Raw genomic sequence first — 22,794 nt, 5'->3', positions numbered from 1 at the left:
AGTGGCTTTTTATCTTTTTGTTGATTTCTGAAAGAGATTGACAACCTCATGTTACAGTCAGAGTGCACTAAAAACAATACTATCGATGATTTATTTTTAGAGTTAAAAGTTAAATTTGAAAAAAAAGTTTTTTTTAAAAAAAATTAAGCATCTCAAACAAACAAACCTCTCATTTTTTTAAAGTAAATTAATTATAATATTAAGTTAAATGCAAACTTAAATAAAAAAAGCACAATTATTTATCATTTAAAATAGTTCTATCATTCATAATTGGATAATTTGTTTTTACACATAATTATATTAGTAGGGGTAATTTTTATTGACCCTAAATTTTATTAATTGCACCTTCTTATCGTAAATTATGCACATTCGATTAAATTTTGAAGTCGATGGAGGTAATCCCTAAAGGCCTGGTTTCTTAGGACAGGACGCCGTCAGCTGGAAATCAGCGCTAACCTCTGATTGGTCCATTTGTGAGTTCGATAGTATACGTCATCGAACGCTCATCTTGAACTACAATTGCCGTTCAACTCAACTGCAGTTGGATTACAACGTGACGTTAACCACAGAAGCAATGGCGGACAACATCCAACAGCACATTGAAATCAGCCAAGATTTTGATTTTGACATTAAACATAGCTTCTTCATTAAACATAGCACCCTTCATTTAGCTCAGCTATAATGTGTTTTTTCTTGGACGAAGTCATTATTTGTTCTCTAAAACACTGGTCCACAAAAACAAAGTCAATACAAATTCAAAATAAGTATTTGTTTACGTTATTAACGCATGCGCAATGAGAGATAATGTCTGCATTGGACCGACTGCTCACGCTGAGCTAACAAAAAAGTATTTTTTTGGCGTCAGCTCTACCGCAACTTTCCGCTGACCCCTAGATAAGGCGGTAGTTCTAAGAAACCAGGCCTTAAGCTAACAAACCAGTATTTTGTTGGTGTCAGCGGGACGTTGACGTCCCGCTGACGCCCAGATAAGGCGCTTGTCCTAAGAAACCAGACCTTAAGAACAACCAACCTCTATTATCGACCATTTTACTGGGGATCGGAGATGAGTCGTTCTCGAGAGGTTTCACTGTATTATAGTTGTTAAATTTTTGTTCCTTAGAAACTGTTTATTGTATTTATTTCTATTCTGAGTAATTTTATTACTGTTTGCATTTATAGCATTGAAATCTGATGGGAAGAAAGTGATTGTTGATTTTTCCACCCAGAGGTCTTGGAGATGCTTAGCATCAGAGTTAGAGCAAGTTACTGCCTGTCCTGAACTACGGTAATTGTATAATTATGTATTATTTTATTTTGTAACCATAGTTGAACAGCCAACCCAATTTTGAGTTTACGACTACCAATGTTTAACTCTCTAGTCTTGTAATTTTGAACCCTACCCAGAAGAGGAGAACTCCTGGATCAAGTATTGGGAGAAATTTGCCTTTGTGGGGAAATTTTTGATAGAACTATCCCTCATTTGTGTTACATGTAGAGGAAAACCTCCCACGGTCAGTCTGACGGCACAGGGACTCTAAACCATGATAGCACTGAGGATACTTTACGTCAGCACTGTGGTTGGTGCGGAGCCAGATGCAGAATCCATATTGACCAGCCATCGCTGGGATTTGAATCTGGGTCACCTCATTAGAAGCTAAGCGCTCTATCCCCTGAACCACCCGGGCTTGAATGATCCATTATTACATTGTTATGTAATTAAGGCACTAACTCAGCAATCAGTTTTTGACTGAGGGAGGGAGAGAGAATTATTGTAGAAGTTCAGCATTGCAAACAAATTCTACAAATGAATGAAACTGCTACAAGTAATTGAACACCATTCCAACACAATGTCGGACCACCGTGCCATTGTGGCTCATTTTGTTGTATACTATTTATAAATAATTTTTTATAAATTTTAATATTTCCTGGTATTTTTCACCATATTTAATTCAAAATTAATCTCAAAATATGAATGTGAGCTCCTGGAGTAGCTGAAGAAATTATAGCCTGTGCTTCTCCCACAAATAACAACTTATATTCAAGTTCAAGCTATAGTTATTCTGCCATACAATTCAAATATCAATATAATCAACAAGAAATTCAAAACTGAGATTTTTATATATTTGTATATTTGGCATATTTATATGGTAAGCTACATATTGCAAAAAAAATAAGTAAATAAATAAAATCAAAAATAAATTTTGTTTTATCAGTATTTTAACATTCATAGCATTAGCAATAGAAGGAGAAAAGTTGTCTAGCCACTTTTCTCGGAATCAATCTTAAAGCACTTTTGTTGTTTTTTCAATTGCACGGCAGTATTGTATTTATTTTGCTTTATCACTATTTCCTTTGGTAAATGCAATTAGATATCTTGCTTGGCTTGAGTTTACTTAAAAAGTTCCCAGATGCATTCTTGTTTGCTTGAAGTCTTATTGTCTTTTTAATTGGATTCAAAATGCAAAATTACACCAATTATTAATCAACTTAAATTACAATAGTTATTGACTGTTTGATAAAATTATAAAATAAAGAATAGATTTTATAAATGTATACTTGTCAAAAGTATAGTTGTTGTATACATAAAATATTCTTTATTGATTAAATTTTGCATTGATATGCTACTGGTGATTCAAATTCTATTTAATAATTTTGTTTTAGATGTGCAGCTTGCCAGGTGCAGTTGTTTAACCGACCTTATTATGCATGTAGGATGTGCAGCTTCTACTTCATTTGTTCCAAATGTCAAAATGATTTGCACACTCACATGCACAAAATGTATTTAGTCAAAAATTCAGGTATTGTTGCTTATTTTATTTTATTTTTTTGTATTTGAAATATAATGGTTTGAATATCTTCAATTCTTTTACTTTTTCTCTGAATTTCTCTTTAGATCTCTATCTGTTTGCATCAAATAAAGGATTTATAAAATGTTGGAGAACATGTGTGAATTCCGTAACTGTCTCCTCCAGAGAGGATCTAGCATACAGACTAACTGATGGATCTGTTTACTCTTGGCATGGCTCTGGGAAGCATGGCAAGGTGAGTGAGATAACTTCTAATACTGTGTTGTTTAATTTTATTTCTAGTGACTTTTCAAACTTTGCTGAAAATGAAATGTCTATTGTGTCATATGAATTGTGAGCTGCTTTAAGATTATCATAACAATTTGCATTAAAAGTATTACTGTAAAAATATTAATATATTTAGTTATCTTCAATCAGTTTTGTTCTGTCTGTTAAATGGAACTATATGTGTTGTCATGCCAGTATGAGTATTACATATTTCCTAGCTTTTTAAATTTCATTTATTTCTGAATTCTAAATTCATTTCCTGTTTTCTATTCTAAATAAATATAACAGCTAACATTTTGCTTCAATGCAAGTGCACGTTTGGTTTAAAAGGAAATAGTTCTCGTCTGTGTAGTAGGGACGATTGACTGAATGTAAACAATTACAAACTTCTTAAAACTGGAAGATATTGAGAAAACTTCCAGTTTATCCTTCCACTTATGTTATGCTTACGAGATGATGTGTGAACAGGCTTAATATTCTAGAAAGTTTTATTATTGGAGGTTTTTGTTTAAATTTACGCATGGATTTTACCTTTTATATGAGTTTTCTGTAATTTATAAATTCTAACTGGTCAACGAGCCTATAACAAATTTAACAAAATTAATACAGTCGAACTCGTTTATAACGAGCACAAAGGGACCGTAACATGTACTCGTTAAATCCGAGTGCTCGTAATAAACGGGTCCTTAAGGCAGACGTGCAACCAGAAGAGGTTAAATGATTGAGTTGACTTAAAATTTAATTAATACTTACTTACTTTAATTACATTAATTAATTTAATTAAATATTTATCTTTATTTAGTGACAACTAACCCCTCCCCCCAAACCAGCAAAAAATTTCTAGTTGCGCTACAGTCTTAAAGGAAAGGAAATATAAATGGAAAGAAAAATAATGGAAAAGATTCTTACCAAAACATTTATTTTTTTCATTAATCTACATATTTAAAATAGTTTGTCAGCTTACTTTTAACTCGCGCATTTCATATCATTTTGAAAAAAAGATAAGACAGAAAGACTAGAAAGATGAGGAAAAAGATTGCCAGACAGAAAAATATTGCTCGCTAAAACCGGGTCTTGCTCGTTAAAAGCAACCTCTGTTCCATAGACTTAACATTGATCCAACCAAATATTCTCGTTTCCCTCGTTAAATCCGAGCTCGTTATAAACGAGTTCGACTGTATCACAGTATAAATAAAGTGTAATGTTTTGATTGTTATCTCTTATTTGGCTATATTTGTTTAAAAAAAGCACCATTTGTTATTTTTTGAGTAATATCATAGCAAGCTTGCGGAATCTTCCAAATTCATTTGTTGTTTGTTTCGTTGAAGTTAGATTTAAAGAATGTGCTTTATTGAAAACACTACAAGTATAATAATATTGGATGGTGCGTTTTTACACGCTTAGGCGTTAAAATCAGTTGGAAGTAGTAACTCCGGAAGTCTTACAGCGAATTTTAACCTCTAGCGCCATCTGCACTTAGCTTTACACAGTCAACTATCCATAACTCTCTTTCAGTGAATATTCTTAATTGTCACTTTTTTTAGTAAAAATATTGTAAATAGGTTGAGGAGTTTATATTTATAAGAACACTGACAACCAAGGCATATGCCAATGTTTAATTTACATTACAGTGTTTTTGTTCTTATTTTAGCATTGGATACGACTAGAAATGCAGCCAGACATTATTATACAGCATTTGCATATGGCTATAGACCCAACTGATATTAGCTGCATGCCTTCTATTGTTGTTGTAAATGGTGGTCCATCTGTACATAACATGAAAGAATTGCATACCATTTATGCTGGATTGAACGATTTTAGTCTTAATCTTCTATGTGAGCAGTCGGAGGTATAGTTATTTCTATTTATTTAACTTAGTCATTTTTGTTTCAGATTTTTGCAAAACTAACTTTTTTTCAAATTCTGCAAAGTGTTAATATTAAACGGCGAAATTTGGAATTATATTGAATGCAAAAACTGATAAAACTCAAGTCACTATGGGAATTAAACTATTAATCGTTGCTAAAAATTTAAGAAAATTTTAACCTGTTTCTTTAGACCTGAAATTCTAGATATGTTCTGGGCTCGAAACCAAAAATAACTTTTATTCATCTATTGTATCCTTTGTCTAGGATTGCCGCACCTTAAAGAAATGCTTCAATACAGAAAAACAATGTTGCATGAGATAATGGACAACTGACCAAGCCTAAGTAAAGCATTTATGAATTGATCGCATTTTGTTGTTGAGTAGTGAGGAAGAAATAGCAAAGATTAAAGTATTGATAATCGAAAGTTAAAAAAAGATTTACCACTCTATTTAAATTTAAAATTTTAAAAACTACTTAAAAATTGTAAGCTTCAACAATATATTTAACCATGTTCTGTGCATTTTTCATTCATTATTTTGTTAAATAGTAAATAGCATATAACACATTCTTTTAACTCCAAATCTGTCACTTTTAAAAAAATAAGTATATATGGGTAAAAAAATAAAGTATATATGGGTAATTTTTTGCTATTGCTGTGTGACATTTATAAACTTTGTGACACGCTTATCAATTTTAACTTATGACTATGTTCTAACTTAAATTGTTCCAGAAAAGTAAATTTGATGTAGGTTAACTATTGGACATCCTTGAAAAAACCTGTAATTGTTTTAACGCAGAATTTATATGCTTCCAACAGGATGGGGAAAATTACTGGTTTATGAACAATTTGAAGCACAATTTGAACACCTAATAATTTTCTAAATTTACCAGTCTTGAGGGGTTATTTAAACTGTTTTGAATATGGACTTAATTGTGTTTGCAAATTTATTTTTTAAAAAATAATTCATAAAAGAGAATTGTTACCCATAGAAATATATATTTTTCTGATTAAAGCTTAACAATGTGAATAAATCACAAAACAGGCATTTATAGTTTTGATTTCGTGAAAAGGAGTTTATTGCAGTGTTAAAATATTTATAATCAAGCACGGGATATTTTTCTTAGGAAAAAAAAAAATTTTAAACAATATTTTTTGAGCAATAGAAGAAATTACTTTTCTTTTAATATTTTAAAAGTTAAATACAATCACTCATAGACAAGTGCACTTCCTGATCCTCTTTATACATTTCTCTATATTTTGCAACAGTCTATATTCTGCTTTCTGTCAGCGTTCCTGCAACAAGTTACGACAATCACTTTCCTGCTTCCTTCAACTTTCTTTCTAATTCCTTAAACTATCTTTGTAATGTTCAAGAAATTAAAACTTTTTTACCAGCAGATCCAATAATGTGACTAGTGACTTTTCTATTTTTCATGCTCAGAATTTTAATTTAAATAGTTAATTTTGTTTCATGAATTAAAATTAATGAACTGTCATTAGCACATGAAACCATACAGCTTTTAAAAAAATTTTTTTGCTTCAGACCGATCTTCTATAGGATTACTGACAATAAATATTTTCTTTAATTTGTTTGCAGTATTATCAGTTTATAGAAATAAATATAAAACAGTGCAGGAACAGAGGTATTGATTGCAAAATCCAAGGACTCACTATCATTGGTCAAAAGAGAAGTGAAAAAGAAGACTTCTCCAATTTTCCTTACTTAATATCAGATGAGCAAGATGACAAGGCAGCACCAAAGGACCTTCAGACGAAAGTTTTTGTTTGGGGACTGAATGACAAAGATCAATTAGGGGGCTTACAGGGCTCAAAGGTAAGTGTTTAAATAGTATTCTGTTAAACAACTACTCTATTAAACATTCGAAACAGCAGTTACCTCCAAGATTTTACCATTTTGTGCATTTTGATTGTGTTAATTTCTTCTTTCCAAAGCTGCTAACTGCATTATTCGCAATTACAATTCTTGAATACGTCATTTGGGGCGAAGATCAATTTGATGTCTTGACGTTCCCCCATTACTTATCCTCCTCTTCTCAGTTGTATAGGAATATACTACGATATTTTACCCTGTTTTAATTTTTATCGTTTTTAATTGTCAAGAACATTTTTTAGACCTCCCAGTCAAGAAAACTAGGATGAATACTATAGGCATTGCCCTTACTTGGATTGTGGGGCCACTGATATTTGTTTTAAAACATAGTTTGATATCAAAATAGAATTCCACATTGTTTTTGATTTATGACATTAGAGTATGAGGAAATGGTAGTTCTAGTTATTTTTAACTTTTGGGCATCAATTTTAGCTATGCACTTTGTCTTATAAATTATAATCTTATCCCATATATTATTATAATTATCTTATATATTATTTTACTCTTCAGCTTAATGATTATTGATTGAGATATTAAGTATAACGAATCTTTAAATTCATTGTTATTTAAGGGGAAATTATGTATAATTTTGTGCTTATAAATTTTTCTTATCTGTCTTCTGATGCACCCCTAAATGTATATCCTCTGCTTGATCTTTTAATAATAATAAAAAAAAAATTTCAAAGTACTTAGTGTAAAAAAAAGTTACTCCTTTATTGTAATATTCTTATTCTTTTTTCTCTAGATAAAACTTCCTGTTTTTTCTGAAACTCTATCTTCCTTAAAGCCTTTGGCAATATCCGGAGGATCTAAAAGTTTGTTTATAGGTACATAAAATTATTGATTTCACCTAAAACATGTTAATTGCAGTATGCTCTGGTATTGAATTTTTATTTTTAGGCTTATCATGATTGTATTTTGAAAGAAAAAAAATATGTAACGTTCAAATAATTACTTTAATAGTTTAATTTTTTCTTTTTTTTTTGTATACTTTAAAGGCATCTTAAAAGTTAGCTTTTAATTTAATATTAATAATTAAAATATTTTAAATATCAGAGACACATGATATCAATCATAGAAATTAATGAACTAAAAATAAATAAAATAAATTGCAGAATCAGAGTGACGAGTAATTTATAACCTAAATTTTGTTTGGTATTATGTTTCTTTGCAATTTTCTTTCAAATTTGACTTTGATGTTTTTAAACTATTTTTTTCTAGTTTAAGAATTTTTTACTAAATTTAAGAAGTTTATATATAATATATTCATGTGTTATTTAAAACATAAATTTTTGCTTAGTTTCCCAAGATGGAAAAGTGTACGCCTGTGGAGAGGGGACAAACGGTCGACTTGGTGTTGGTAGTTTTGTCACTGTTCCGTCTCCCAAGTTGATCACAGGACTGCAATGTCACATAGTTCGGAAAGTTGCAGTTCATTCAGGTATTGTGACAATTTTTGTTTTGTGTCTATTCGCATGAGAGTTTTTCTAAATTTACTGAAATTTAAAAAAGTTGAGTTGGAAAATTGAATTTCCATTTGTTAAACGTGTTTGTTGTCCACCTGTTAAACATAGACTTTGTTTTTGAACTGTGGCCGCTTAATATATGGTGCCCCTGTAAGAGCAGAAAATATAAACTGAAAGAAAATTCAGTTATTATTACTTCTTTTATTTAAAATTAAAATCTTTTTATAATCCTCATGTGCAGGATATCTCAAAAATGTTGCCACAAACTCTTTTGAATAACTAGATTCCTCATAAGGATTGAAAATTGAATTGCAACTTATGACACAAAATGTTTTGAAAAAATGATGGGTGAGACAGAGGATCTATAAGAACTCAAAAGAATGAATGATTAATTGAAAATTGTTATTGGACATTGGGAGTTCAAGTGAATACAGTTTGTAATGCTACAACAGATACTCAAAGATTGCACCATTAGACACTGCTAACGCTGATGGAGCATTGATTGCTGAGCACAGTTAGTTTTTTACCATAAATTTTTCAGAGTGCAGCAGCGACTAAGTAAGTCTTGCCAAAAGATCCATTGTAAATTCCACATTCCTATGATAGCTTGGAAAGCTTCCAACAGAAAGATATCAAGGGGAGGGATACTATCGGTGCAATGTAAGCTTTCAACAGAAAGATATCAAGGGGAGGGATACTATCGGTGCAATGCAAGCTTCCAACAGAAAGATATCAAGGGGAGGGGTACCATCGGTACAATGACCTTCAGTCACTATGTAATTCTCAATCTTTATTTTGTACCCTATTTCAGCTAAAAGTTTATCTGAGCATTATTGAGACATCTTGTATAATCTTATTATATATGTGAATGATTAACTGAATATTAGATATAGTATGCATTGATATAATGTCAGCAGATTCAACGGAAAGATAAATCAGCTGTATTATTTTAACAGTAAGTGTTTCTCTAAAAATTTAGGCACTTAATAAAAAATTGCATTTTAAAGTTTAAATTTTCTCCTGTTGAAAAATATTTATGTATTATCAAATGTGACTGTAATTTTTATTTTATTTTATGTATTTATTTTTTCATGACTTAAGAAGGATGTTTATTCTTATTTTCTAATAATTTGTTTTTCTGACAACTTTTTGTCACTTAGATCTTATGACTTAATAGCAGGTCAAAGTTCAAGAATTTGAACATGGCCTGGTATTGCTGGAGTTAGACATCCATTCTGCTTTATGAAGATGGACCTTCAAATTAATACACATATTTTTGCTACTGAAAACAAAACTGCTTTTTGCAAATTTAGTAGCTACTTATTTTTAAAATTACTTTTTTTTAAAAAAAAAATTTAGTTTTTATTTTCTTTGTTTATGCATTCAATTCGTATTATTTATTTCTAAAAAGTTTCTTATTTATGATGATCATAAAATAAAAATTTTAACAATAAGAATAAACAATCATTAAGTTTGATGTGGTCTCTTTAAAAAAAGATTAATGATGACGATGGTTTTGTAAGAAAAAAATTGCATATATTTAAATTTTTGCTGAAAATTGTTTTAAATATAGGTGGACGACATGCTCTTGCTTTAACTGTCGATGGAAAAGTGTTTTCTTGGGGAGAAGGAGACGATGGAAAGCTAGGACTTGGAAATACTGTGTAAGTTTTGTTTTTTAAACTAATTATTTTTTAATAACATTAATGTTTCAATGTTTATGCACAGTGCACACAAAAAAACTAACCACCCTGCATAACTTTTGATCTAATGATCAGATCTTCATGTTCTGGGACTCAATTTTAAGAGCTTGAGGGGGTGACCTCAAATATGCTAATTAATAAGTGAGGACGATATTTGAAGTTAGGAAATCAGACACAAATTCAACTATCAACTTTGGCTTTATGTTTTTATTCAAGCTCGCCGGTCAATTTTATGTTAATAATATGCTATTTGAATAATGCAATAGTAGTTTTTATCTAAAAGATGCAAATGTTTTGAATCGCTCATTAGCATAAAAAAGTAATTTTGAAATGGAAGTGAAAAACTATGAGTAGATCTATATCAATAATCCCTTTTACTTAGTATCTGTTATTTTATATTCCTAAAAATAAATTGACATAATTTGAGTAATTATGATTTTTTTTCTATGTAATTGCAACTTGTATCATCTTATTCCAGATATTAAACAAATTCCCTAGTTAGAGAGCATTTATTTAATATCTACAATTTCCAATCTGGTTAGTTATGTTTTTTTTTATGCACAAATATTTTAAAATTGTAAAAAGATCAGAAATCACAAACTATAATATGTATGATGAATGTTAAAAAATACTTTTATCATTTTATAAATATTTAAGATTCATTATCATAAGAGCTTAAAATTTTTAAATGAAGTAGTCTCAATATAAAAATTCATCATTATTGTATCCTAAATTGTTTAAAATATTCATTTTTAATAATAAAAATAATCTTGTGAGTGCTTTAAAATATTTAAAGAGTTAAAGTAATATTTCAGGTGATTACAGATACAAATATCAATGATAAGATCAAAAGTCTCTAAGCAGACACTAATTTGAGAGTTACAGTTTGAAATTCTACTTTTACCCATAGTTTAGAAAATGTCCATGAATTTTTTCATTGGTAGGGAGAATATATCTATCACATGTACCCTGCCGAAGGAGACAAGTTCCTTTTGTGAGCAATCTTTTTGCTTTGAATGTGATCTATTGTTAAAGTTGAACTACATAAATCGGCCATTATAAAAAACGACCCATAAAAGATATGAATTGCAGGAATCCTTTGCAGTTGCATAAAGGTGTAGTTATAAACTATTTTCACCAAAATAAAATGAATACTCACCTTTTCTGCACATTATCATTAGAAAACAATACCTTCAATACTTAAAGTTTGAATGGTATGATTGTGAATTGTTTAGATTAAATCTTGCTAAAAATAAATAAATAATTTTTTATTTAACTTAAATTTAAACTACTTTTTTATGTTAATGTGTATTGAAAACCTATTTTTTTTTATTCAGAAATCATAAGCGGCCACACATGATTTTGAGTTTAAGCTCAAAACGCATACGTGATGTGGCTTGTGGCAGTGCGCACAGTGCAGCAATAAGCTCTTCTGGTGAACTTTTTACTTGGGGTCTTGGAGATTATGGAAGACTAGGACATGGTGATGTCGTTACACAAACTACACCAAAACAGGTGATATTTGAATTACATTACATGTAGATATAGTTTGCGGTACATAATAATTTTTTAGCTGGTATTTATTCAATATTTATTGATTTTTAGTGAGTTAAACTATCTACAATGCGCTTTGAGAGTAAATATTTTTTAAAATAGTAATCATGTTGTAAACTATGTCCTCTATTTACTTTATGAAGTTTAATTGGAATGTTATTCATATTTCTAAAGCACATCAATCTATTCATATTCATCAACTAATAAAAAAATTGCCACCTTTTGACTGAAATTTAAACTGTTTTTAGTGTTTTCGTGCTCTAATTTTTCAATCCTACATATCTCAACTTTGTAATGTACTTTATTTGTATCTATATTATTATGAATAGAATAATTAGTCTAAAGTTTGGAGTTTTCAGATTTATTTATTGTTATACATTAGTGTAAAAACTGATGCAAACTTTTATGAAATTATACTGATTATTCTTTCTTCAGTTAAAGTTGCTAGCACTTCATCCTTTGATTTCCCTAATTTAGGTTCTTTCACTAGTAAGCTCTGTCAAAGAAACGACTGGAATTTTGGTTACAGCTATTTTTTTTTACTCCTTGCACTTGTTTTCCCTTCAGTGCTCATGTTTCTAAGTCCCAATAAGTTATTTTTACATCAACAGACTTTCCTTCTACTTTATGTACATTAGTCCAGTTGACCCACTTAATCAACTTACTCTTAAAAATGCAATTGTTCTTTTGAATTAAACCTCTCTGATGTTTGTTACTTACCTGTTCATTATATTTTTTAGGTTACTAAATTAGCTGATAAAAGAGTGAAGCAAGTGTCTTGTGGAAGTAGAGATGCTCAGACTCTTGCTTTGACCGATGATGACATGGTTTACTCTTGGGGAGATGGAGATTTTGGGAAGCTGGGTCGAGGTGGAAGTGAAGGTTGCCTCGAACCCATGAATATTGAGTCCTTAAACGGTCTTGGTGTTGTCCAAATTGAGTGCGGTGCTCAGTTCTCATTGGCTCTCACAAGTGCTGGTCAAATATGGACATGGTTGGTTTCTCATTTCCTTTTGTCTTATATCTTTAAGTGACACATGATTTTGCTTAACGTTTTGCATATATCACTGAAGTCCTGTTTAGACGATCCAAGTTCTTGGACAAAGATTGATTGATATTCATGGAAACTTGTTTTGCTTGTTTTGCTTGTGTAAACGATCATCCAAGTACTTGGTTCAAGTCCTTGGACGATAGTAGAGCATGTTCTACTTTCCATCCAGGTTTTTCCTCCCTTCACCAATCAGCGTCTTAGGTCTTATGATGCCAACAAACAAGCATCAGATTAAGTCATTTTGTTGTCTGTTTTCATATATTTTAGTCCAAATAAATTGATCTGTTACGGTTTATTTATGTTATTATGAATTTATTTAGTTATTTTAAACTTTTGTAAGTATTATTAATTATTTTGAATGTATCTTGTTTTTCCTGGACCTCTATACAAAACCATCGGGGTACTGAGGGAGATATTTTAAGCTTTTGCTTCTCCCTCAAATAGAAATGGTTTTGTTTTTAATGGCTACCGAGGCCAGTACCCCCTGAAGACGTCGGCTTCGGTGGTCATATTTTTATTTTATTTCATTTGTTTCTTGTATTCAATAACTAGGATAGTGTCGACAAATAATCCAATTTCTTGGACAGAGAAATTCCTCCAATTTTTCGGATTCAAGAACTTGGACCGCATAAACAGGCCTTTAGCATGCTATAAACACTCAAGTCCTTTTTATATAACTATTTCAACTTTAAATATCGGTATTAGCTTATAGAGACAAGCTGTTTGTAACAGCAATTCCGTCTACTATTTTGAATTGTGGTTATAATGTACTTTTACTGCATACATGTAAGTTATATTTAGAACAGTTTGTATCGACATGGCATATTTTATGAAATGTAAATCATTATGTGTCTACCTTTTAGTGTAATTTTTTTATACTATCAGTAAATAAATATGTATTGTTGCGTAAATGCAGGAATTTTTGCTGTATAAACTTTACTTTAGATTTTGCAATTTAGAATATAAAAACTTTAAAATCAAAATATTTTATGTTTATTTTTTATTATAAATAAGGTAACGAATATTTATCTATTCTCTCATAATTATATATTCATAGGGGTAAAGGTGACTATTTTAGATTGGGGCATGGTGATGAAAATCATGTTAGGAAACCTCAGGTGATGGAACCCTTGAAGGGGAAAAAAATTGTACATGTTGCTGTTGGTGCTCTTCATTGCTTGGCTGTTACAGATACCGGACAAGTATGTTTCATTAATTATAACATTACACAGGATGCGTAGCATTTTTAAGAAATGCTTAAAGGTGCTTATTTTCGATGTTCGTTTTTTAAAAGCCCTTAAAGGTGCTTTTTTCATTGGGTGTTTTTTAAAGTGCTTAATTTTTCCTTTTTCAAAATGAGATTTTTCCTTTACTGCGTTGATTTTAGCTGAGAATTATGCAAAAAGACACAGTTCACATTTTTCTATTCAATGTTTTCTCAATTCATTCTACCCCAATCTATTTCAGCTTATTGTAGCGTATGAAAACGCCATTTGTTTTATATGATTTAAAACGTCATGATTTTTAACAATTGTCAAAAACAATGCTAAAATTTCTCTTTTTTTGACATGATGTTTGAAACAAGATAAAACAGCCAATTGTCAAAAAGTTTCCAACCCTGCACAATTATGATATTTTTTTAAGGTGCTTAAAAATATCTTTTGGGTGCTTGAAAAGTGCTTAAAAATGCTTATTTTTTGTTGAATAATTTGGCTACTCCCCCTGTTACAACAACTTTGTCTCATGGATTCTCATTGTACGAATAATTTTTAAGACTAGAAAATAAAAACCTAGTTTTATAAAATAATGTTTAATGACTTTAAGATTTCCTCACAAATTTGAAGGTAGAAATCCATGCTATTGTATGTAACTTCGGTTCAATAGTTTACTGCTTGTTTTCCTGTTTAATATTTTTTTTAAGATTAACGTTTATTTGTGTTTAAACTGGCGAGAATTAATGTGTTGTTAATACAGTGAACCTTCAAAGGACCGAAATTTTGGTTCACTATATCCGTTCCGCAAACAATTTTAACTAATAGTTCCGTACTCCTTTTTATTATACATTATTTAAATAAATAACCAGCAAAATTAAATACAAAAATGACTAAAAAATAATGCATAGTAACAAAAAATTTGATAACTTGCTTTTATTTTTATTACTCTTCGTTTTGCGTACAAAAAAAGTTAGTGATCTTTAGCTGATGCAGGGAAAAATTTGTCCATACATCTGACTGGGTTCGCCTTTGCTTAGGGATGGAAAAGGGAGATAAAAGAAGAAAACAAGGAAAAATGCTTATCGCTACATTCCACTCTTATGGATGGTCTTAAAAATCAGTATAAATATTTATTTTGAAGTAGACATTTCAAAATTATTTTTAAAAAATGAAGAAAAAATTCAGTCGAAGACAGAAAAAAGTTCATTATATCCAACTTCCTCACTTTTTTAGTTCACTATATCCACAAAAAATAATGTACGTGTATAGCAAGGCACGGGACCGAACATTTCGTTCACACTATCCGGGAGTTCACTATAAACAGTGTTCACTATAGCGGGGTTTGACTATATTAAATTTTTTTTTCATCTTAATTATCAATTATCCGAAAACAAAGATACATTTAAAAAATATAAAACAGGATGATGTATTGATTTTAGAAAATACCTGAAAGGTATTTCTTATTCATGCTCTTTCAGGTATATGCTTGGGGAGACAACGATCATGGTCAGCAAGGTAATGGGACAACCACAGTCAACCGCAAACCCTCACTGGTCCAGGGATTGGACAATGTGAAGATCACCAAAGTAGCCTGTGGCTCTTCACATAGTGTTGCATGGATAACATATGAAATGAAAAATCCCAAAGCCAATGAACTTGTATTTTTCCCTGTGTCTCACGATCCTTTAGGAGCTGTGTCATCAGGTAAAATTATTTTAAGAAATATTTTTTGATGTACTTGCCCAGAAAAATTTGAGTATTTAATTGGGAAGATACTTTTATATTTAGCACTTTTTTTTGTAATATCACATTGTGGGAGAGTGGCTATCGACAATGTCAACCTTCATCTATCAACCACCATAGAATCGAGTTAACATGTCTTATATACTAGTGAATTGAAATTATATTTTTGTAGTGGTAGATATATTACACACATATTTCTTTTAACTTTTGAGATACTTGTATGTAACATTTATGTTGAATGTTTATAATGTTGTTATTTAAGTCCCAACAAACCACATTCTATTTAATCTGAAAAAGCTATCTTAGCATATATCTCTCTCAATAACTGCTTTTTGCTCAATATGTATAACACTAATGCTATATTGTTATATGCACACAAAAAAATAGTGTCGAAAATGCAATTTTTCTTTCAAGAGCAGTGCCCAGGTCCATAGTTAACCTGATATTCTTTATAAAAAAAATTTTTTCATTATTTTTTTCTAATTTTTAGTATTTATATATATTTTTCCAGTTAAGAAAAATGATTCTGAAATTCAAGAAACGAAAGAATCACCTATCAAATGTAAAGCGTTTCTATCAAATCAAAAAGAATCGACTCGACCTTCTTTGTCGAGAATTATTTTATCTTCTTTGTCTGATGTGGAAAAACAACAAGGCCTCCAAAATCTCTTGCATGCATTACAGATTCATATTGCAAGGTAAACATCTTCTAAAATTACCTCAATTTATTCATTCTGAATATCAATTATACATTGAATATTATATGTTAACTGATTAATAAAAAAACATTAAACTTCTTTATACAGCTTTGACTTATGATCTATTCACGAGTGCCTCTTAAATTTATCAATAGAAGTAGTTTTTTGTCTATAAAAGTTACTTATTTTACTATTAAAAATTCCATACCAATTCATGAAAACTATCGTATGAATAAAATTTTATTCTAAAAATTCAAATTTCGTTTAAAATTCCAAAATAATTTTATTAAAACTGGATCTTGTAAAAGCAATATATAAATATATAAAAAAATCTATTACCATTGTTTTACTATGCAAATTATTGCTGCAATCTTAATATAAAAACTTTTTAAAAGTAAAAGCTTTGCATGTAATGAAATTTTTTTTATTTATTTATTTGAAAGAGAAGCATTCATAGAGTCTCTAAAAGTTTTAATTAGAGTTAGCTTTTCATTAAAAAAGTTACTTATTTCGTCACTGTAAAACCAAGTTCATAAAAATACAATGTTATAAACTAATGTTTAATGTATAACTGAAAATGTCACTTTTTTAAAATAAAAAAAATCTGAAATAATGCAGTTCGTCAGAATTTTGAAAAACAAGGAAAAATCTTTAACTGTTGTTATTAATTGTAACTAATAAATAAAGCATGATTTGCAATATTAGTTTTATGGGTGGATTTCAAATTTGAGAAATTTTTGATTTATGATTTTTTTATGGCATTTTTGATGTCTGATAGAAAAGAATATTTTTTATTATGGAATTTAATAGTTTGGTGAATATGGCTTAGCTTAGATAGAATTGGCTTAGATGTTTGTGATTGCCAAAAATTTATTATGTGTAATATTATATGAATTTGTCAAACGCTTTACTTTCTATAAATTTTTAATAGAGATCAATTCTAGAAAATAGACTGTCCAAAATAACAACATCAAATTTCTTTGTTACAGTTTACCAATTTTTAATATGTAAAATAACTTTAAAACATTTAAATATTTTGAAAAATTAATTTTAAATATATCTAGCAGATATCTTTGATTTTTTTTTTTAAATTTTCTGGTAGATATTTGTTGTTTTTTGTTATCCAAAAGTAGTGTCCAGTCTGTTACTGTCAGATCTGTTACCAAATATAATAACTTTTAAAATTAATCGGTAGATGATATTACCATTTTTAATATTGCTTTTGTGATTTAGTATGTAGGAATAATCATTTTTAAAGAAATCTTGTGATGAAAGATTACTTTTAAAATTTTTTGGATTTTCAAAAGTTTTTTTTTTTAATGTTGTTCGGTCTGTTACTAACTTTTTAAAGTTAATTAGTTTTTAAAGTTAGTGAAGCTTTAGTAACTGCTTATCATTTGCAAAGTAAGTCTGTGAACCATATTTAAGCTAAAATTTTTTAAGCCTAAAAAATTAACGTGTGGTATTGAAAAAATATCAAAATTGTCCAAGCTGTTACCTGTTAATGTATTTTTTAGTTAAAGATGACTTATAATATCTCCACAGATCTAAATTTTAATTCAGTTTGTGCAAGTTCATTCCAGTGCAGGACATATACTAGAATATTAATCACCAGCATGATCATTTTTAATTTTAAACAATTTCAATTCCAAAAATGCCTTAAATTTTAAAATCACCCATTTTGTTACTTCAAAAAATTTTTTAAAAGATGGTTCATGTAATTTTTATTTTATTTGTTTGTTAATTTTGCAGGGAAGCAGTGGTGTCTGCATTTACACCTCATGCAGGCCTTGCATTGTCACTGAATAAAGAGAATTCAGTATCTTTTAAACAGGATATAGAATCACTCTTTTCAGATATTTCTGACATAAGCAGAGTAAGTCATGTACTGGCTAATGAAAACAACTCTCTCATCAAAGGTTCTAAAGTGAGCTCACTTATTTGTTTTCTTAAATAATGAAATTTAATTTTTTTTTTGAGGAAAATCATTTTTAATGCAGATAGTGTTGCAAATTTATATCATGGCTCTTTTTTTAAGCCTATGAAAAGTATCATTAAACATATAAATTCAAACTCAGCCAAAGCCCATAAAACTGTTATCACCTTATATTTGAAGTTGTATATGAATATGAGAGTTAGAGATGTTATGGCTTATTGGATCTTCTATTTCAGACTCCAAGCGATGATGAAGAACGCTTGTCTAGGTTTTCATTTAACTCTATGTCAAGCTCTGGAGGTTCTTCATTGAAAGCTTCACCAACATCTATTTTGAGAAGTGTTGCAAGCAAAATATCAAATTATGAACCTGTAAGTTTTTATTATTTCTAAATAAAATTGATTGGTAGTCTATATCTTAGTGAAAAGATATGTATGACATGTAATGATGTATTGCCACTTACCAATTACTTGTCAGTTTTTTACGTCCCACAGTGGACTGATAGTCCCAATAAAACACCGAATTCAATCACTTGCTGCCGTCAGTAAGCGGGTGGGTGACCACTTTGATCAGCCTGTGTAGGGACCGAGGATTTTCGGTATCAGTTCTCATTGAACTCTTCTACCGTGAAATGCTCATTTCGCATGCAGGTCGTCAGGCTACCGAAGCGGGGGAGCCATCCCCTCAGCAGAGGATCAAAATTGCGATGGTATGTCTTCGGATCATCTCGGTGATGTTCCCTAGACCATCGCCAATAGCCATAATTGTGCAGCTCTAGTGTGGCGTAAATAAAGTATGTGTGCTACCTTAATTTTTTTAGTAGTAAAAAAAAGCATCTTAACAAAAGAATTAGCTGTGCATTTTACTTAAGTGGGTATTTTCATCTGCTAACAAGCTAATACATGTCTTTGAATGAAATAACAATGACTACATTTCTTATTCAAAATAAATTCTTATATTATTTATGTATTTTGCATTAATATAATGTCTTATGTCTTCCAGATAAGTGCTAATAATTTCATAACTATAGAAGTTATAGAAATTTTCTGGCTCTTATTTGTACAGAATGGTCTCTGGAGAAAATAGTTGCTTGTCAACCGTAAAACTCTGTTTCCCTTCAATTTTTAAACTTTATTTTTTTATTAAAATAAAATCATATAGTTTTCTCTCATAGAAACATTCTAAATTTAATACCAAAAAAAACAAGAAGTAAAATTTTAAAAAATTACTTTCATAAACTATGTTTTTAAGACAACAAACTAAGAGATAATTGTTTTAGAATGTTGTCTAATTATATCTGATTGTTTCTAGTGTATTCTCACTGTATCAAAACATCATACAATATGACCATTAAGCAAATTTAGTTTCTCTTTTACAATTAACATTTATAAAATTGTGAAGAAGTAGAAGGAATTAACTTTCTGTACTATTGTTAAATAATCACTTTGACAAACCAGTTTTAAAAATAAGCAAAATTTAAATAAAAATTTGAAAAAAAAATAAGTTTTGCAGATGAAATTGCTAAAGCAGCCAAGTAATATGATTAGGTTTGTAAGATCTTTTTATTCCAGTACAATCTGAAACTAAATTTGTGTTAGTACAATAAAGAAAGGTCTTTTAAATTTGATATAACAATCTGCTTTTTGTCAAGATGCAAAAATTATTGCAAAGCAATCAATATATATTTGTAACTGATGCCAGTAAGGAGCAGAGTCTCCTAATAAAATAAACAAAGATTAGTAGTATTGACTAATATTCTTATATATTACAAGGCTCATAATTAAATTCTCGTATATTCCTTGTCTTTCTTAAAGATATTTTTTATCTTAAATTTTATTTTCGCTTGTACCATGTCTTCCACTCTTTTAAGCTTCCTGTTTTATGTCTTACAATTTGATCTTTACTTTTATTCCGTTTAAACAGGTCTGTCCTTTAATGGTTGCCCCTGAAATAGATACAGAAGATTTTGCAAACATTCTTTCGCTAGATGAGGTTCGTGTCTTGATAGATTTGTTGAAGTTAGCCGTAGCTGGAAGGATGAATGAAAATGCAAAGGATGTTCTTTCAACTGTGCTGGGGAATCTGAGCAAAACCTGTAGTCCTGTAAGTATTTCATATAATTTTCTATTAGTAACAGTATAATCTCTGGATGTACCATTTCCGATGTTTTATACATGCTGTATCATCTAAACGGTTTTTTATATGTAGTTTTGTAATCCGTTAATTTATTTTTGCTATAAAGTGTATTTATTGAAAAATTCTAATAATTTGTGTGTGCATTTTAGCAAACAAACTTTTAATCTTTAGATTCGAGAAATGATTTTAGAAGCTTGTGTTACCGAACTTGAAGATGTTACCGAAGATCTTTCAACGAGACGCAAGATGCCCAATCCTGTTGTTCAAGAATCTCCACATCCATACCCTGACAATGCTATGTTACATGGCACTGTTAAGATTCCTGGTAAGACTTTCTTTTTGTGAATTGTTTTTACATCAATGAAAGCAATCAGTATTAACGATTGCCAAAATAAAAATGCTCGAGTTAGTTAACTACCACATCTACATTTTACAATTAAAAAAAAACTCTTTCATCCGGAAATATTGTCTATCTGCTGTGATTTTTTATTATTATTGATATTCAGTGTCATTAATATTCATGGTTTAAAGAAAATTTACAATTTTTACTTATTTATTATTTTTTATTTATTTATTACTTTGTTTCTTTCTTTTATAATTTTATTTATTTCATTGTATATTTCTATTTATTAATTTTGTATTTCTATTTATTTATTTTGTATTTCTAATTTATTTATTTTGTATTTCTATTTTATTTATTTCATTTTATTATTTAGTTGTATTATATTTCTATTTATTTATAATTATTATTTTGAACATGGAAAGGAGATTAAATTAGAATGTCCAAAATATCGCCCTTTCCTGAAAACGTACTTCAGGATATGGAACTTTGGGCTGTATAAAAGGAAAATTTGCTGATAAAAATGTCTATTTATTCCTTAGACATTTCATGTATATTGATTATTTTGCGAAACCCTGAGTTCAAAGCAAATCAATTATCTTTGTTGAATATTTCACTAATATTAGATGATATTTAAACTACTTTCTCATGTTAAGTCATTTTTAAAATTTTAACGAGGTATCAACTAATAACCACAAGTTAAATTTAATCAAATTTTGGTCTTGTAATTTTTTATTAACTTTCATATTGTTTGCTTTTTATTTAAAAGTTTATTGTACACAATTGAATGATAAGCAAAATTAATATTTATTTGAATCTTTTATTCTAGATGCTGTGTATTTGAGAGTAGAATTTGATCGACAATGTTCTACCGAGCGTCGACATGATGCCTTGAAAATATTTGATGAAAAGTCTAAACTTATTGCTATTAGATCAGGTTAGATTTGAATAAGTGTTTCCCTGATTGGTTTGGACGTGTTTCACTTTACGCTAATTAATTTTATTTACATGAATTATAAGCGATTAATGTTATTTTTCATTGTTTAGGTAGAGATTGGGCTGATTGGTGTAGTAATTTACACATTCCTGGAAATGAGTTACGCTGGAAATTTGATACTGACGGATCTGTAAATGGTTGGGGATTCCGGTTTACTGTATATCCAGTTCTTCCTCAGTGTTTAAACGAAGACATATCCGATAGATCTATCATGTCGAGCCCATCCATTGAATTAGTACAATCTCTTCTGGAGAAACAAATCTTTTTATCTTCTGATGGGAAAGTGTTATCTCGGCTTGCATCTTCTCTGGCTTCTTGTGCACAACTGGGCTCACTGAGTAATGTTTTTACCTTTGAAATTTCTTTCATTTAGACTAGTGTTTATAATAATTACAGAGTCAAATGTTTGTCATCAACGAAGTAGAAGGCACTGTATTAAGTACTTGTTAAATTGATTAAGAGCATTTTTAAAAGCTTATTTGTTAAGAAAAATTAAGAAGGCATTTTTTAGTGCCTTGAACTTAAACCAACTCTTTAATTTTAAATTATTTATTCTAATTGCTAAAAAAAATATTGAAATTGATTTAAAGAAAAATAAGTGGACAAAACGCTTATATATTTAAAAGATTATTAAAATTTCAGAAAAATTGCTGACTTGGTGTGATATTTCAACAAAAAAAAAATCATTCAATGAATCTTAATTTTTGCTTTTTTTTTGCTAAATAATGGGTTTAGGTATTTTTTCAAGTATTAAAAAAATTATATCACAAATGATTTTTTTATTTTCTCGAAACTGTGGCTTTTCATATTGACATTCCTTTCCATTTTCTGAATTATAATATAAAATATTGGCTAAAGATAGATGAAATTTAATTTGACTGTCAGGTAACTCTTTCATACTAGCAACAGTTATAAAAATGGCTTATTTTTTACTAAAAAGTGTAGTTAGTATTATACCACAACAAAGCCTTTAAAGAACAACCTTAAGCTAAACTAAACCGGTTAGGTGGTCAGCCGAACGTGAAACCCCCTGTGTTTAGTTCCCAAGCATGCTTGGTACTCATTTAACGACCCACCGAAGGGATGAAAGGCTGAGTCAACCTTGCCCGGCCCGAGGACCGA

General features: G+C 29.6%; 1 protein-coding gene across 1 annotated transcript in view; it reads left to right on the top strand.

The window, feature by feature from the left end:
- The window catches only part of HERC2 (E3 ubiquitin-protein ligase HERC2), a 144,796-nt gene that overhangs the window by 85,822 nt on the left and 36,180 nt on the right, over window positions 1-22,794 (top strand). Inside the window, exons 46-64 of the mRNA XM_087158997.1 lie at window positions 1,180-1,285; window positions 2,662-2,798; window positions 2,894-3,042; window positions 4,726-4,923; window positions 6,541-6,777; window positions 7,580-7,661; window positions 8,135-8,275; window positions 9,874-9,964; window positions 11,341-11,518; window positions 12,298-12,551; window positions 13,666-13,810; window positions 15,301-15,526; window positions 16,077-16,263; window positions 18,016-18,190; window positions 18,436-18,570; window positions 20,123-20,302; window positions 20,507-20,660; window positions 21,505-21,612; window positions 21,723-22,010. Of these exons, the coding sequence (XP_087015123.1) occupies window positions 1,180-1,285; window positions 2,662-2,798; window positions 2,894-3,042; window positions 4,726-4,923; window positions 6,541-6,777; window positions 7,580-7,661; window positions 8,135-8,275; window positions 9,874-9,964; window positions 11,341-11,518; window positions 12,298-12,551; window positions 13,666-13,810; window positions 15,301-15,526; window positions 16,077-16,263; window positions 18,016-18,190; window positions 18,436-18,570; window positions 20,123-20,302; window positions 20,507-20,660; window positions 21,505-21,612; window positions 21,723-22,010 (3,171 nt within the window). The remainder of the gene's footprint in view (window positions 1-1,179; window positions 1,286-2,661; window positions 2,799-2,893; window positions 3,043-4,725; window positions 4,924-6,540; window positions 6,778-7,579; window positions 7,662-8,134; window positions 8,276-9,873; window positions 9,965-11,340; window positions 11,519-12,297; window positions 12,552-13,665; window positions 13,811-15,300; window positions 15,527-16,076; window positions 16,264-18,015; window positions 18,191-18,435; window positions 18,571-20,122; window positions 20,303-20,506; window positions 20,661-21,504; window positions 21,613-21,722; window positions 22,011-22,794) is intronic.

This window comes from Parasteatoda tepidariorum, chromosome 3 (genome assembly GCF_982258835.1).
Source record: "Parasteatoda tepidariorum strain Cologne lab strain chromosome 3, Ptep-v5.0, whole genome shotgun sequence".
Lineage (NCBI taxonomy): Eukaryota > Metazoa > Arthropoda > Arachnida > Araneae > Theridiidae > Parasteatoda > Parasteatoda tepidariorum.
The sequence above is the reverse complement of the archived record's forward strand: the minus strand, read 5'-3'. Positions and strand labels throughout refer to the sequence as shown.